Raw genomic sequence first — 17,438 nt, 5'->3', positions numbered from 1 at the left:
AATCACTAATCTCTCTAATGGGTATTTTCATTTTTGTAAGTTAATATAAAAAAAAACAACCCCATCATAGATCAAATTTCAATCAGCCTTGAGATTCTGAACTCAACTGTTCTTTGGTGTCCTTGCATTTGTCTTGAGATATTAAGAAATAAATAGCGGAATTAATTATTCAATTTTCATGATTAAAATTCAGGAAAATTCAATTTTAACTATTTAGTTCAAGGTCATGTAGTCTTACGTCAAATTTTAAAACTGGCTCTGGTGTGTGTGTGTGTGTGTTGTGCAGCTGGCTGAAGACCAAGAGTGGAACCAGTTGCCTAACGGAGAGTACACCACAGCTGAAACCCGTCCCAACGCATACATCCCCCAGACCGACCCACTCCCTCTGCCCAAACCCTATGGAGCCCAGGCCCCCTTCAAACCCTCCCAACCAGGAGCCAACATGAGACACATCCGCAAACCTACACTCAAATCCTTAGAGATATAGGAACAATATACATATGTGCACATTAAGGCTACTGCATATTCATGAAGTTGAGGCTGTCAGTTTGGGGCAGGTTTTTAATCAAAATCCAGTAGAAATTCAAAAACAAATGAGAAATTAATTTTTCAGAATACTTTCTAGAGCATTTTTCAGGGATTTGGCTCATTCCAGTCACACATTTATTGATCTATCTGCTCCTTCTCCCTCCACCTCTCTGCTTTTTGTGTATGTTTTCATCCTAACTGTTCAGCATACCACTGCTGTTTTTGTTGTGTGTGTGTGTGTGTGTGTGTGTGTGTGTGTGTGTGTGTGTGTGTGTGTGTGTGTGTGTGTGTGTGTGTGTGTACTTGTGGACTGCATCTGATTGTAATTTTTGTTTCCTTCTTCTACATTTACTGGTAAAAGCTTGATTACACTCTGCTTGCAGTAACACTAAGTACTGTAGGAGAGTGGAAGGGAGGACATGCAGGACATGTGGGGAATTAATTTCTGCACTAAGCAACACATCATTACTGTCTCACTACCTTTTTCTTAAAGATAAATTCATTTCACATATTTCTGTATATTCTCCAGTCTTGTTGCTGTTTCATCCCTTGCACTTGTAATCTTGCAGCTGATGAATAAATGGCAAAGGGTTTAAGCTCTAAGCTAGGCTAAGAGTGTCTGAAATGATAAATGTAAACATGGAGACGAACGTCAGCTAGTGAAAGAGCATTAAAGAATGACAAAGGAGAATTTAAATGAAGAGGAATGGGAGATGGCAGTCGTAAGAGGAGAGTCGGGGGAAAAAAATGGATAAAAGTGGAGCTCAAGTGGGGTGGAGAAGTTCGAGTTGGTTACCAGAGACAGAAAACAAAGTCATTAGCCTCTGAAGCTTTCACTGGAAGCTGCTCTATCTGCTGATCACAGCATGAGGTCATAGTTTTGGTGTCAGTGGGTGCAGCTTGTAAGTGAAACTAGCTTAAATCAATAAGCAAATAGCTGAAATAGTTATAAAATTAATTAATAAACTGTTGACATAGCTAAAAGTATAAGAAGAAATGGCTGAGGTTGTTTGGTACAAGTAACAGATAACTAAAAGTAGCTAAAAGTAATGGATAAACATTAATTGGTTAGCTAAAAGGAATGGAAAACAGTTTAAATAATAGGCTGAAAGTAATGGATTATGAATAAAATAGCTTAATGTATAGACCAAACAGTTTTAAATAGTTAGCAATACCTAAAAGAAATGAATTTAACAGATGACATAGTCAGAACTAATGGATAAATGGTTGCAAAAGATTGCAAAAAGTAATGGATCAACCGTTAAAAGAGGCTGATAAAAGTAATGGATCAACGGCCGACAGTGCTGATGAATGGGTAATTGAGCTCATCTGATAGCGACGTGGATGTATGTCAGACAAACAAGTCTGGAAACCACTGGTGTACACCTTGTTGAGCAAGGTTGGGCGTGCACGCCGTGTGAGTCAGCTTCTTACGGGTTCAAGAGGCCAGCAGGCAGAGTTTATCTGACTTTGCGCCAATCCTCTCCACCCAGTGATGTGATGTGTGTGTGATGATCCATTGCAGGCTGATGGTGAGAGCTGTCAGATTAATTTAGCCCCCTAACTGTTTGCGCTTATTAACCAGCTACATAACACTGACTGCATAACAAAGTGTGGCGGAGGCAAATCGGGATTTGTTCACATTTAAAAGAGGAACTCCCCAAAAGAGAAAAGATTTGAAGCAAACTGTACCGAGATGGTGGGGCTCAAGGTTTAAAAAAAAAAAAAAAAAAAAACAAGTAGGTGGATATTATAATACAAGCATGTACAAAAATGTGATGGGTGTGTTCTGCACTAAATGGGACTCAGCGTGTGTGATGAATGATGCTGAGATTATTTCCTGGCTTCAGTGGAACTCTGCTGAGACTGTCCAAAACACTCAAATATCAAGAATAAGAGAGCTCACTTCATCCTGTGCATTGCTTTTCAGGCTACAAACTGTTTGACTGCGAGCTCAGATCGTTTCCTAATTCGTCTCAAGGCTCCACAGTGCAATTAGCCCTTTTTCAGGTCTTGGAAACAAAGCGAGCCAAGGCCTAACTGTTCCCTCAAAGCCTCTCTGTGCACCTTCAAAAGTAAGTAAGTAAGTCGGATTTTATTTATATAGCACCTTTCAAAATCTAGGGTACAAAGCGTTTTACAAAAGAAAGTTAAAAGCACTAAAGATGAGTAAAAATAACATAACAGGAGACATGTATTATTTATTATACAAAAGTATGGCAATAAAAAAGAAAAATACAGTAAACTTGAAAAAAATGTTTTTATTTACATTTCATCTTACAAAACTTTTTTGTGTAAACATAAGAAACGTGAGTGGAAACGTTTTTTTCCCCCCAGAGGAAGGTTTTGTAATTTTCTCAAATCAAAGCACGACACGAGATGTAAATAATCTCTGGTATTGAGTATCGGATGGGTCCGCAGAGTGCCAATACTACCCAGAGACTATAAAAAAGGATTATGAACACCAAAGAATTTCGCTACTTACAGTAAGAGCTCAGTCATGATTGAGGGAATGTGGTCACGTTATTCGAACCAGACGCCTTATTAACCCAGTATCATGTTGGTTGATTTTGTGGTTTTTGTAAAGCTTTTTCGGACTTGACTTTGCAAGTTGCTATATAAACGAAGTTATGGTGAAGTAATTGAGGGCTGCTGTTTTCCCCTCATGTATTATGTATAATGTATTAATTATTAAGTAGGGCGGGGTATCAATACATGAGGGCGAATGTAGCACAGAGTATTAAACACCAATTTTTATTGACAACTGAGAGATAATGGTAAAAGCTAAAACATAGCGTAGCGCCAGCCAGAATAGAGAAGAGTAATGACTGGACTTTTGCTTTAGCAGCAAAACTACTGAGTGTATCGAATTAAGCAAGGGTGTGTTTTATTGCTTATGAATTCAACCTTTCATTCGTATGAGTGAGAATGTGTTATTTTATCTTCTAACAGTTAAAGCGTCTCGCTTTACATCAAATTTCCGTCGAGTTTTAGAGCATTTCATTTAGCCAAAGTTCTCGCTTGCGATGTTTAAAGTTTGAGAACTTTGGCTGAGGATTTTGTAGAAAAAAGACATTTGTATTTCTCAGTGTAAGGTATTATTTTGTACTGTACTGAAACACAGGTATCATATTTTGGTACAGTACAAAATAATAGAGCCAGCAATAAATTGTGAATCCTGAATATTTCAGACATCTTTATGACTTTAACTTTTAGCCACTTTTGTGTAATCCACATCATAGCTGTCTCAAATCTTGAAAAATCCTTCTCGCTCATCTCCCACTGCTCACATAATCTCCCCATTTCGATTCGGCACGAAGTAAGAATCGTCCATGTTAATTTCTACGTTCGGTTTACGACATCTAAACAAACAGGGGCTTGTCAGTCTCACTGAGTTATACCTGAGCCACCTTTCTACCGCAAAGATTCCGTGTAACTCAGTGTTGAAATCGTAGCGGCCACTGACTGACCACATCCAGCTACCCTGTCTGCACAGCGTTTGTCAGCATGTAATCAAGTTGATGGGGTGCCATGGCGTTACAGGAAGGATACACAAGCGGGTTTGATTTATAAATACTGTTTGCAGGTTTTGACACTGGTGTTCATAAATTGCAAGACAAAAAGTGGAGAAGTTGAGGTACTGGAGAGAATTGATGCTGCTACAAAAATGGACTTAATATAAATAGCTGCCTGCAGTTGTTGATTTTCAATAAATATTTGAAAAGCACATCTATTGTTATAAATTTTGCTGTTGTTCACAATGTCCCTCCTGCATCTCAGGATTTACTAAAAAAAAAGACAGGTTATTATATTTTCTTTTTTCATGCGCTCTGGCTCCTGTTCTCCCCTCCATCTTTCCTTTCTAGGCCGTTTCCATCCATCTATCCCTCCGCCCAGACCCTACACCCTAATTTGTCATCAGCCAGTGAGAGCTTGTTTATGAGCGCTCTGCCTTTCAATCTTTCCATTCATCTTTCACCTCTGGCCCTCTATCATCCATCCATCCATCCTCAAGGCCCAGCCAATGATGACTGTGCTCTCAAACGCATTTTTCCCCCTCATCTGTTTCTCCCTCAATCCATCCATCCGCCGGCCCGCTCCGCCGCTCCACCCTCGTCCACATTCTTCATTTTTCCTCGAAGCCCAGCAGTATTAGCGTCTGTTTCAGAGCCGTCTCCTCCACAAACTTGGCATCCACGTTCTCCTGCTCCTCGAACGGGTTCAGAGCTGGAACACAGGAGGAGGAGTTAGCGAGACGCGGCTTGTTACGGAGGGATACAACACCGCACACAACCACACATACACTTCCTTCCTTCCTTGCTCCATGATGGAGACTGCTGCATTTTGACCAAGCTTGCGCCCAGAATCTGCACATTCTGTCTTAATCCACTGTAGCTAAAGCAGGCAGGATATAAACACACACACAAACACAATACACTACCTTGTTCCTCTATATCAGAGAGTGTTTTTGCCAGGTAGGTAAGAGGCAGAAACTCAGGTCTGAAGCCGGTCTTGTCTCTGCCAGTGGATGCAAATCCCTGTGGAAGAAGGAAAACCACAGAAACACAACTGTGGATTCTTCGGGGTTTTTTTCCAGGACAAATTTGGAAAGACAAATCTGCTGCAAATCCAGACATTAGTCACCTTCAATCACTTGTTTCCATTTGTGGATAAAGTTGGCTGCATTTTAACTTATCAGGCCTCACATTCTTATCTGTCATTGCACAACATGCCACTGGCGCTCTGCTCCAGTCGTCTGCCAGCCAATGAGCTGACAAAGCTCCCAGTAGCATCATAACGCTGTGTGAGCTGTACAGCTGGGGTCACTGTTTTAAATATTTTAATATTCCATTTTATAAAGAAGGACAATTTTTCTGGAGTTGCAACATTGCAGATAATGATTTTTTTTTAGGGCTTTTTGTGACAACAGTGACCACGGCCCATAAATTTCCAGAAATGTTCATTTCTCACACTTTTTTTTTCTTTCTTTTTTTTTCGGGGGGAATCTCCTTCATGTCTGGAAGACTTCCTCCGTAGTTTGGGTGTTGACCAGTCTTGAATGCAGTAAGCGTGTGAATGAGAAAGAGAAAGAGAAAGCACGTACCCTCTGCGGCGGGTGTGCTGCACTGTGCCGTGTTACCTTGTTTTTGTTTTGTTTCTCCATCAGAGTCCGGACATAATCTCTGGAGATTGAGGCTGAACTGACAGGATGATCCCACATATGGTAGATCCTCTGCTCCATAGGCTACACACACACACACACACACACACACACACACACACACACACAATAGAGTTTACACTTTAGGAAAGTAGCTCATGTTGTCATGAAAAAAAAAAAAACATCCCTGGAGCAAGTGAACATCTGTGCCTTTCTATTTTGCCAACAGGAAAACCATTATTGTAGGGTTGACTGCTAATGAGGGATTCCAGAGAAATCTTATTTGTCAGTTTTGTGAAATGCACACCACAGTAGTAAATAAATTGTGAGCAAACAGCGACCGCTGGGGTGACCGGCGATAACAGAGAATGCAGCTTCTCCTCAAGGCTGCTTCCTGTCCAAGTTCATACAGAGCTGCTGAATCGCTTCGAGGATTGTTTATATCAGAGGTGGAAACAAACAAGTTGAGAAAAACACACCCAGCTATTTACATAAGGAGTAAAGCTCAGTTCCTCAGCTCATTAATACGTATATTTTTACACTGCATAATCAGGGCTAAAACTAAGTTTAAGCCAATGCAGCTTTTTGAAATTAATTATGATTATAAGTAAAAGGAGCGGACAACGTAGATCGACTCGTCTGTCATGGCTTATGTAAATTTCTATCATGATATAGATCGTTTTCCAGAACTTCAATTGGGAGACCATTTCTACATACAATTACTGGATAGGACAGAGCACCGGACAAAGTTAAATACTGTGACATTTCAAATTAATACATACTAATATAGTGTCGTGACCACTGTTTAAATTTACTCTATTTCCTGGAATCACCAGATAATTTTACCTCATGCAGGCCCTAAAAATGATCCAAATAAACCAACCGTAGAGGGAAGATTCACTTTTTGGTTCAACTCATAACCCGCTGACATATGCAACATGTGACGAAGGGTCGTGTAAACATTACTTTGTTTTTCAAGGGACAAAGCTCAGGAAAAAAACGAAACAAATAAAGGATCTAGTAATAAGAATTATCAATTAAACTTGTTATCATTTACAATGTGAATATAATCATCAAACAAGGAGAGTGCATTTTTTAATTAAGCTATATCAGGAATTTCAAAATTTATCGATATTAAAATAAGCAAACATTTTGTCGTGGTTCTGAAAGCTGACAAAACACCATAAACTTAAAGAGCTGCGTCTATAAATCTTTGCATCTCCCTTTCCACTCAACATTTGGACTGAGTTGCACCAGCTCTTCGTAATTCCAGTTCGTGCATAAAGTCATTCCTAAGTTCTTAGTAAGTACTCACACGTTTCAAACTAAGTGAGTCACTAATTCAGGCTCTACCAGAAAACTCAAAGAATGTCTTAGCTAATAAATAATAAATAATAAGAACTAGTGTGTGCGTGTTTTGAGCTGTTTTAATTCACTGATGCCGACATCTTAACATTAGTGTATAAGTACTGCAGAAGGTTTAAACTTATTAAGAGCTAATGCAAACGGCAATATGAAATATAATTTGAAGGTTTACTGAAATTCCATCGGAGTTAAACACTCGAGATTTATTAATGGGGGTGCTGGATTTAGTCAAGGTACAAATCTCCTGCGGTGGGCAAACAGTTCCTGTTTTTTAGCTCTATGGGAGTGTGTGTGTGTGATGTACCTGCTAAATCTCTCCTGCCTGCCAAACTCAGCGAACAAAAGTCTGACAGGCAGGAAACAGAACAGAGACACTAAACACCCAACATTCCTCTGATCACAATGCGGACAGAATACACACACACACAAACACACACACACACACGCAGCTACAAAAGAAATATACTGTATCTGCACGGGAACACGTGGAAGTTACACAAGAGTTAGGACATAAACACACACAGACTAAGTAGACAACTACCTACACAACCCCCTCCTCAGCACGCACACACACACACACACTCTCACACACACACTCTCACACACACACACACACACACACACACACACACACACACACACACACACACACACACACTTACCAGCCAGTTACACAAGTGCTTTGTGATTGGCTTGAGGGGGCTTGAGGGAGATGAGACCTAAAATAACTTCAAACTCTTAATTGGACCCGAATGGGAAGTTAGGGGAGAGAACCATTTGAGACAAGATCAGAACTTCCCCCTCACTAACAGACAGGATTATAACAGCTGCATGCGTTGTTTTAATCTTTATACCATCCAGGCGGAGAGACTCACCCAGCCAAGCACTGGTACATTTCATCTCTGTCCTCCAGGTTTGTTCACTCAACTTTTCGTCATTTGGATGGCTGATAATATGTCGCAAAATCTCAACTACTCTTCACACTGCACAAAAGCTTTATGTTTGGCAACACACACTCACACACACACACTCACACACACACACACACATTCGGGAGTACCTGAGGGAGTCTCTTAAGTATGCTGAACTTGAGTCTTTCGTTGGCGTCATTGTTGTCCAAATCTAAACACAACAAGAATGGAAAAAGAGAGATGTGGCACTAATTAATTCTCTGAACACGAACCTGATACGGGAGGACAAAAAATGCCACATCACAGATTCTCTATGCACTTGTATACCTGAATTAATTGATCAAAGTATTTTAGAGGTAGACATGGGATTTAGGTTCACTCATTCTGTCTTCTAGAGAGATTTTAGGTAAAATAAATGCAAATACAGTTATCAAAATCCCAGATTATGTTGTGGTCAGCCAACCAAGAGGCAATATGTAAGATCTTTCCTACTATAACGCTTTTTCCCAAATGCTCCTGCAAATAATATATCTATGAGGACTGATTACCATGAAAAATAAAAACCATCAGAGGGATGTTTCACTTCTTTTGGAAAACAAGGCTTCACAAATGATCACCCAAGCAAAGCGGATTCTGAGTCAGTACCACTTTGGGGGTAAAGTAGTATTTGTTGTGTTACAATGAGATCCATCCGTTCAAAAGCAAACAGAGCCTCTGACGTCCTTTGACCCTGGGTGAAACCCAGGTGTTCCAAAGCTAATGGCATTCTCATCAGCCTCAGCTGTACTTTTCTGTTTTGTGCTAATTAGCAAACATTAGCATGCTAACATGCTAAACTGCGATGGTTAACATCGTGAAGATTATACCTGCTTAGCATCAGCATGTTAGCATTATCACTGTTAGCATGTTAGCATGCAGATGTTAGTATTTAGCTTTGGTTTCACTTTATGGCTGAAAAAAATAGGACGCGATGGGAGCGTATCAAAGGTCTCCACCCAGGCTAAGGAAGACTGGTTTGACTGAGAAAAACTTCAAATGAGAACATGTTTGTGTGTGTTTGTAATGAAGCAGAAAGTGCACACGTGGCCAGTAAGTTATGCAAAGCAAAAAATGTTGAATTTGAAGTAGATATATATATCAGTGGCGTGCCGTCAGGACAAGCAAGGCAAGCAGCACTTGACCAGTTAAAGCTGAAAATAGACATTGTGCATTGTGGATAATCCTGGGATCTTTGACTGATATAGACATTTGATTAATCCTTGTGGAGAAGTGAACCCTCTCACTTCAAAGTCATGAAACAGCGTTTTTCTCTCCCTTTGAACTTCGAGGCCATTTGGAAAGCATCTTTGTATGTTCTGTTCATGAGAAAGAACCAACCGACAGTAAATTTTCCCCTCATAAACAGCAACCAGGTGACACATCCTGACCTCAGCAGAAGAGGAGGCATTTCTACCATCCAGATTTGCCTCAGTCATCACTTATTCATCTTTCTCCTTCATTCCCAACACCAATTGGGAACACCATCAAACACCTCTTCTTCCCTCTTCTTCAACTTGTCCATCACCAGCAGCACCAGCATCTCCTCTGACTTACTGCCTCCATCGCTGGTACATTGTTGCCGGTGTGATTTATTGCAGTCAGTTGCCTGCTTGGTATCCCTGTTAACATTGGCATCTTTGCAGCTCCTCCGTCTTGTAGTGCCACTTTTTCAGAGTATTGGACCTACCCTTCCTGCTCTGCTTGCCTTTTGGTGTGGTCATTTTCTACAGCTGACCATATCTGACACATGGCGTCTCTCGGCTTCTCTTTAACTTCTTCTTTTTCTACATCAACTCCAACTTAAACATTGTGATGCTGATAAGTATTCATACAAAAGTTAAATTCACACTAAGCTGATTAAAAAAAAAAAAGAAAGAAAAAAGTAGAAGGACAATTAGCTCTTTAAACAAGCAAAAAACTCCACTCCAGAAACTCCAGAAATCCACTTAAAGATACAAAGACGTCGCTCTGGGTGGGATTAAAATCACTGATCAACACAGGTAATGTTAAAATCCCTCTACTTCCCATTGAGAAATAAATCCAGTTTGAGGGCCAGTCTCGGGCTTAGGTGTTATCCTGGGTTGTCGAAAGTAAACATACAAACATCATACAATTTCTGTAAAGAGGGACAAAAGTAGTGACAGCAGTAAGCAGTCAGATATCAAAACTAAAAATGTCCCTTTAAGAAGTTCTTCACCCTACAAAGTAGGCCAAGCTGGACCGGACATGGCAGCGATTATTACTGTTCAAGGTGTGGATGCTCGGAACCCTGGAAGCTCTTCCAGTTGTGTTTTCAGTAACAGATGTGTAAACCGAGAACGAGCGGACTGGCAGACGTTCCGGCAGTAGCCAAAGGATCAAACCAGTGCTTGAAGCAGTCTACATCTTATTTGTAATTTTCAGCCATCTAGTCTTGTTGTCCTTCTATCTTCTGCTTGTTAGAGGGGTCAACCAAACTCAAATGCCGGACAAGAAACAGCCTTGAGTCACTGAACTTTTCATTCAAATAATTGCTGTCTTCCTCGTTGTTAGCTTTTTTCCCCCCTCTCATTCTTCCTATGCTGTATGTGGCTGCGCTCCTCATGGGATCAGACAAACTGCTTCACGTAAAATGCTGACGCATGTGGAATGTTTTTTACTTTTTCAATCACTGTCTGACTCCTTTCCTGTATCTTACTGCACTGACTAATAGTATTTCACATCATACTTTCATGCTTCCTCCGTTTTCCTCTCTGTACAGACTCAACATGATATACAAAGAATGCATAAAACATTTAAACAATAAATATGTTAAATAATTGTTTTAGATTTTTTCTATTTTCCAATTTTGTTTTGTTTTTCAGATGGTGTGCCTCACATAAAAAAAGAACATGCTACAAAATTTACATTAACTGAATGAAAGAATTAGTCCAACTAGAATCTGGATTAGTCTTCTCTAGCTGCTCTGTGAGGCTATACTTACTCTACTTTGAGTCAAATGCTAACATCAGCATGCTAACAGTGACAATGCTCAGAGTGACCATGCTAACACGCTGATGGAGCGATATTTCTGTCTGTACCAAAAGAACACTGCTGCTGTCCCCACACCGCTGTCTCGCATGCACTTGATTATATTTTTCTTGCAAAACTTTTCACATACGCCAAGAAAGCCTTAGCAGTTTGTGCGTGTGTTTACCTGTCATGAGCCGAGACAGAAAGGTTTCAGTGAGCTGCAGGAAACCGTGATCAATGTACTGTAGGAAGGTCTGGTGAGGGAGGCAACGCACAGCAAACACTGCTAAAAGGGTGTGATAGCCTAGGGAGAGACCGGGAGAAAAAGGTAGGACAGAAAAAGAAGAAGAAGAAGAGATCTTTTAATGTTTATCTTTTAATGTTCCTGAAAACCACAAAGGAAAAGAAAAAGTGAAACAAGAGTAAGAGTGTACAGCCTAGCGGCTATGTATCATGCACTAAACATGAAGTTCAGCTACAGCTAATGGGAATGTCATTACCTAAAAAAAGACACCTACTGTTAACACAAATGTACACCTGATTGCACAACGCCTGAAAGCAGCGTGAAATTTTTTTCAGCTTTTATTTACCAAAGGGAAACAGACTCAGTATACCTACTGTTTTATAGCTTTACCCTCACATTTAAACCTGCAGCCTGAGTTTGTTACGGGTGTGCTGCCTTGCTTCAGGGCGGTTCTCGTTTCCCTTCTCACTCCCAGACAGTTAAGGATTCTAATCCACAAAGTTTTACTCGTGAGCGACTAAATTTGTGGCGTGGTGTAAAGGGGGGTTTATGCCGCACGCACTGGAAAATGAATTCAAATTATTGAAAATGTATTCACACTCTGCTTTACCCATGTCTGCGCTATGCTAATGCTTAACATATTTTTGGATACATTATAGCAGAAGAGAGTGGGTCTGTTGTCTCTCAGTGCAAACATGCATTGTTATTCTGGGTGAGTCAGAGACAGACTGGATTATAATAAACTTAAAGAGTAAGTTAGTGTGTGTGTGTGTGTGTGTGTGTGCATGCGTATGTGTGTGTAGATTTTACCAGGTGGGAGCGGCAGGAAGAGACCCCTTGTGGCTTCCAGGATCCGAAACATGAAGTGACACACGGACCATTCGGCTGGACTGCCCTGCTGTGTCCTGGAAAAAAAAAACACACACACACACACACACACACACACACACACACACACACACACACACACACACACACAGAAAAATTTGGACGGGAATGTTACATAACGTGAGCGCACACGTGAAGAGGGGTCATTTACAATTTGCACATGTGGGGACACACACAGCGGGGAGTGATGGGGGGGTCTGTGGCACACATGCGTGAAGATGAACACACAGATTCTGTCAGCGCTTTACACTTTACATTACATTAGTGAGAAACATGACATTAAAGGAGACACACACTAATGAGGAAGGGGCTACTCACAAGCACAAAACATGAGGGCCAAGTTTGTATTTCAGCCAGACTGACTCCAGCATGTGTCTGATGAGCTCCAGCTAGACACACACACACAAACACACAGACACGTTAGTGCTTAGGGAAGGAGATGCTCGATTAGATTCAAATGAAACATTTTTTTTGACATGCAGCTCGAGTCAGAGGCCTGGAAATTTTGCACTACACAAAAATCCTGTTTTGAAAACATGCAACTTAGACATCTTTTTTTTTTTTTTTTTTTTTTTTGCCACGACAACATTTTCTTTATTGGAAAGTACATGTGTTCTATGAGCCGTTTCCTCACTTCCCTCTTTTTTTTCCTACTTCCCATTTTGATTTCCACTGAGCAGGAGCAGTGGGAACACAAAGACACGCTTATGCTTGCCCCACATCATTTCACCACGCATGTTAGCATCCGGGATGATACGAATGCACTTGACGATTGCCTGCTGCATGCTGAAACACACACTCTTTCTTTCCATGAATGAACACTCTCTCATCTCTTGCAAAATAACAGGAATATGATCTGCCTCATTCACGTCCTGTACGCCGGTGGAACACCCTCAAGCACCAATGTCCTCCAGTGACCTAAGGTTAGGAATTTCAATTAGCTTGATTTATGTCACAGTCCTGCCCAAAATATAAGAGGTGTTGAAGACAAATGTAATAATATGCTCCTCTGGGTTTATGTTTTCATTAAAGAGTAACTTGACCCAGACCATAAATTTGAAAAATGCTAAACAGTGGGGAAAAGGGCTGAGATGGGTGGCAGGGGGCATGGATGTGTGAGGCAGGAGTTGTTCAATGACCGCAAGGCACCTATGCTAGAGGGCTCCTTGGAAGTGGAGGTCTTTTTCCCTCCAGAATCTCCTGAAGTGGATATTAGTGTGGTGGAGGACCATGGTAGTCCCAAACGTATCAATTTGAGCCGTTGGCTCCAGCCCCAGTAAGGCCAGAACCTGGAGCTCTCGGAGCCGAGCATGTAGTTAGAATAGCGCTCTGGTGAAAAACATGTCAGTTGCAAATTTACATAGCAGTGTGTTGCTATTGAGGGACCTGCTCCCATCTGCAACCACTACCGATCCGTATGAGGGTCTGAAGGGGAAAGAACGCAGTCCAGTGGTACTTCTACAGCCAATGTGCCAAAATTTGAAAAAATATAAATAAATAAGTAGAGGGTGAGCAAAAAAATCTAAACACCTGTGAATGATGAGTCTCGATCAGTATGTATTATAAATTGAATGCGGTTTCACTGACTTTTTAATATAAATTTCATGACGTAGATTAGTCCCACTGTTAACTCTATGTCAGCATTGGTTTTGCAAGGTTCAGGATGATTTAAAACAACAGAGGGCGTATTGAGCCATTTTCAACCCATGAAATGCCAATTTTTATAACTTTGGTAGGAAATGTCAATATCAACACCAGCACTGATGTGTTTTATCACAGTGCACTCATATCATTTAGCTCAAAAAAAAATGTAAATGTGCAGCACCTCTTTAATATTATCTGTGTAATGAGGGGGAGCTGATGAGGTTGAGAAAATTCTCACGTGTGACTGAAGTTGGTGCTTATAGTATTCACTTGTCTGTAAGTAGTTGTTTGACCCTGAAGAGACCGGTGTGCAGTCAATACACGCTAGTCTTGTTTTTAATCAGGTAGGTAATACAGGCTTTGTGGCTTTGTGCTTTCACTTTTGTTTTAACTAAGCAGTGTGCCTTGATTTTTTGGGAATCCATTCCTTGTCTCGTGGAGAGGGGTAACTTACCCCTACCTACCTCCCTTGTTTTTTTTTGTTTTTTTCTAGTTATTAGCAATCTGGTCTGTTAATGGTATAAAAAAAAGTTATTCAAATTTCAAATTTATTCAAATTCAATTTCTCACTTGTCCAACTAACGTCTCTTGTGCTTGTTGCAGATGTAATCCAGGCCCCTGACAATCAGTAAGTAGGATAAAAATATGTAGCAGAGATGTTTTTGTGCTGAAAAAAGTCTAACAAAAGGAAAACAAGTGATTTATAGCCACAGACTCATACACAGTAATCCTTGTGTGGTTTTCTATTAGAATAAAATCTAGAATCAGCGATTTGTCTTAATGAACCTCGACCCGGCAAAGAGACTCAATTTACTCAGTGTGGGTCCCCTACTGAAAAAAAGTTTAATAACCTTGGGTATAGAATAACTTTTCTGCTGTATAAAAATATTCCAGCCTATTTCAGTTCATTGCATTACTTTTAATATGTATTCCTTCTTAGTAATTCATATTCAGCTATTAGCGGGTTGTTCTTTGCTCTGACATTGGCTACGTTATGAAAAGGAATGTTTCTCAGTTGTCTGTAGCAACAGGGACAGGAAATAAATAAATATGACATTACATTACTGTGGAGCAGAGCCAGGGAACTTCTCCCCTGTGTCAAAGCAGCCATTAGTCTCAATGATAATCATTAGCCTCCCTAACAAGAGCGGGAGATGATCTTTATTTGTGGAGGGGAAGTCAGCCCTCTTTGAACCACTATCATGCTGAGTTTTTAAAGTATGAGTCAGCTTGATGTGTGCTCACATGGCCCCGCTGGTGAGTTAGTCGACTGTTCTTTGAGTAAAATGTCCTAAAATGCTGTTTTGTATGGGACTTTGTGTTAGTATGTTTTAATAAGGCTGGCTCCCAGGATAAGAAACATCTTCACTCTCACTGAATTCAATAATCACCAAGTTAATCTTTTGCAGGGCAATGCCACAAATGACTACAGACATGCCTAATTCTACTACTTTCACTTTGAGTCTGAAGGCGCAGGTTAAAACTCATGAGCCTGTCGTACCAAGCTGAGACATCCACCGATCCAGCTGTGAGCTGGGAGGATTTCTTTGGTCTTTTTTACTCTGTCACTTGTAATTCCATGTAGTCCCAAAAGGTTGTGCATCCTGCTTTCTATTCAATTCCAGCCTTACCCTTGGCCTGATTTAATACTGTTGTGTTGATATATGCTGTATGTCTACTTTCAGCAGCTCCTAGCTGTGAAGGGATTTACCTCCCAGGAATACTAAAGACTGACTTCACAGAACCATTTGCCTCTATAGGGTACTGAGACAGAGAGTGGTTACATCTTTCCACTTGGTTATACAGATCCCACCTGCCTCTCTGTTGGTGGATACCTAGGGCGCAGGTTTGGTTTCTGAAGTTTGGGGGGGGGCACAACGAAGTGATATTTATAAAAAATTTATATACATGTGCATTTAAATACATTCAAATCAATCTAGATATAAAATTATTTTTTTTGTACTTTTTATAGTAATGCATCAATTCCACTTAAAAGTGTGTTCATTTTCCTTGATAGAGCTCTGATAACAATGTACAAGTACAGTTTGGATTTTTTGACCAATAGTAGGACTGTGGAGCAATGTTTTTACGTTTTGGTCCGCATTCTGTTTGTTGCACATACACATGGATGACAAGATACACAGTCCTGTCAATGGTTTTATGTTACTCTATGCTAATCAACATGTGTTGGTAATGGGTAAAGAAATACAGCAAAACACCAGCAAAGGGAGGTGAGAAGAAGTTTACTAGCAGGTAAATGCAGTTTAAATTTAAATGGTTAAAATTTAAATGGTTTAAATTTTAGAAAATGGCTTTGCAGAGTTTTTATGTGGAAAGAATTGCATTCAAAATGTATGTTAGATCTCAAGGATACACACAAGGCATTTTGGGGATTAACACTGAATGTAAACAGAAACTTTGTTTGTCAATTTTAGAAGAAGAAAATCAAACCGAAACTAAAACTCGCAGGGATGGCGGTAATAGGATTTTGAAAAGAGAGGGGGAAACACCCCGTCTCCCCCATACACAGGTTCCCAGTTGCAGTAACCGAAAAACTGATATTTGTTTTAGAAGACTGAAACAGACCTGACGGCGTCCAGCAACCTTTATAAACTAAAGAGCACACATCCATCTATGATCTCTGTCAAACCATTTCGTTAAAGTGGAAAACTCACTGCCCTTTCCACTGAGCAAGCCTCGCTGTGAGTACCACTTAACCTTCCCAGAAAAAGAGCAAGGGTAAATATTAAATAATTTAAAGAGTTATGCACCTTTAAAAAAAAAAAAAAAAAAGCGTGGGGGGGGTTTACAGAGCTATAGCTTCTGGACCTCTCTTTATCTCTGACCAACAAGCACACTAACACACACACACACACACACACACACACACACACACACACACACACACACACACACACACACACACACACACACACACACACACACACACACACACAGACACGGACACAGACAGACAGAGTACCAACCAGTTTGGCTACATAGCAGACAACCAGTGAGTCAATCTTCTTCTTCCCCAGTCGTGGTAGGTGTCTGTTGAGATGCTCTCGAAGCTTGTCAACCGTCTACAATGCAAAAAACATACAGATTATTTTCTGTGCATGTACTCTGTGTGTGTGTGTGTGTGTGTGTGTGTCTGTGTGTGTGGCTTAGAATAAAACTTTTTGTTTGTGAATTTTAAGCATACTTTGTGGTGCACTCAGCAAGGTCAAATTGAATTCACCTTGACTTTTCCCTTGACTACAGTGTCCCAAAAATTGATTTAACCATAGAGGAGAGGGGAGGGGAGGGAAGGAGAGACCTGTGGATGTGAGAGGTGGAAAAGTACAGAAGATGAGTGAGGGGCTACAAACAGTAAAGTTGACAGATTGACCTGATATCTATCTGGGAGATGAAGGGAATAAGGAGGTGAAAGAAGAAAAGAGGGAGGGGGAGCAGCGAAGAATAGCCGAGAGACTACTAGCATCACGACTGAACTCCATTAAATTGCAGCTATCTACTCTTTAAATACTAAAGCGCAGGGAAATTGAAATTGTCCGTCAAACAGCATACAGTTAAAAAAAAATGCAGGACAGGGACCTTAAGATGTCCCTTGTTTTAAAGTGTTGACTCATCTGAAGCGTAACAGGAGCTTCACCTTAAAAGATGA

General features: G+C 40.5%; 2 protein-coding genes across 6 annotated transcripts in view; one reads left to right on the top strand and one right to left on the bottom strand.

Annotated features, from left to right (window-relative positions):
- ccdc146 (coiled-coil domain containing 146) overlaps positions 1–791 on the top strand; it is a 45,819-nt gene extending 45,028 nt beyond the window's left edge. For all 3 annotated transcript variants that reach the window (XM_040143130.1, XM_040143139.1, XM_040143120.1), the window contains one exon: positions 287–791. In XM_040143130.1, coding sequence (XP_039999064.1) covers positions 287–487 — 201 coding nt within the window. In that variant the 3' untranslated portion in view covers positions 488–791. The remainder of the gene's footprint in view (positions 1–286) is intronic.
- A 2,004-nt stretch (positions 792–2,795) lies between these two features.
- LOC120804216 (gamma-secretase activating protein) overlaps positions 2,796–17,438 on the bottom strand; it is a 33,769-nt gene continuing 19,126 nt past the window's right edge. For 2 of the 3 annotated variants that reach the window (XM_040153522.1, XM_040153513.1), the window contains exons 25-32: positions 16,759–16,854; positions 12,446–12,516; positions 12,050–12,144; positions 11,180–11,299; positions 8,115–8,176; positions 5,669–5,773; positions 4,970–5,066; positions 2,796–4,755 (exon numbers count right to left, since the gene is read on the bottom strand). In XM_040153522.1, coding sequence (XP_040009456.1) covers positions 4,655–4,755; positions 4,970–5,066; positions 5,669–5,773; positions 8,115–8,176; positions 11,180–11,299; positions 12,050–12,144; positions 12,446–12,516; positions 16,759–16,854 — 747 coding nt within the window. In that variant the 3' untranslated portion in view covers positions 2,796–4,654. Of the gene's footprint in view, positions 4,756–4,969; positions 5,067–5,668; positions 5,774–8,114; positions 8,177–11,179; positions 11,300–12,049; positions 12,145–12,445; positions 12,517–16,758; positions 16,855–17,438 lie in introns of those variants that run through there. The other variant, XR_005709424.1, reaches the window with a different exon arrangement.

Source organism: Xiphias gladius, chromosome 2 (genome assembly GCF_016859285.1).
Source record: "Xiphias gladius isolate SHS-SW01 ecotype Sanya breed wild chromosome 2, ASM1685928v1, whole genome shotgun sequence".
NCBI classification, from domain to species: Eukaryota; Metazoa; Chordata; class Actinopteri; order Istiophoriformes; family Xiphiidae; genus Xiphias; species Xiphias gladius.
Note: the sequence above shows the minus strand (reverse complement) of the source record. Positions and strands in the feature narration are given on the sequence as shown.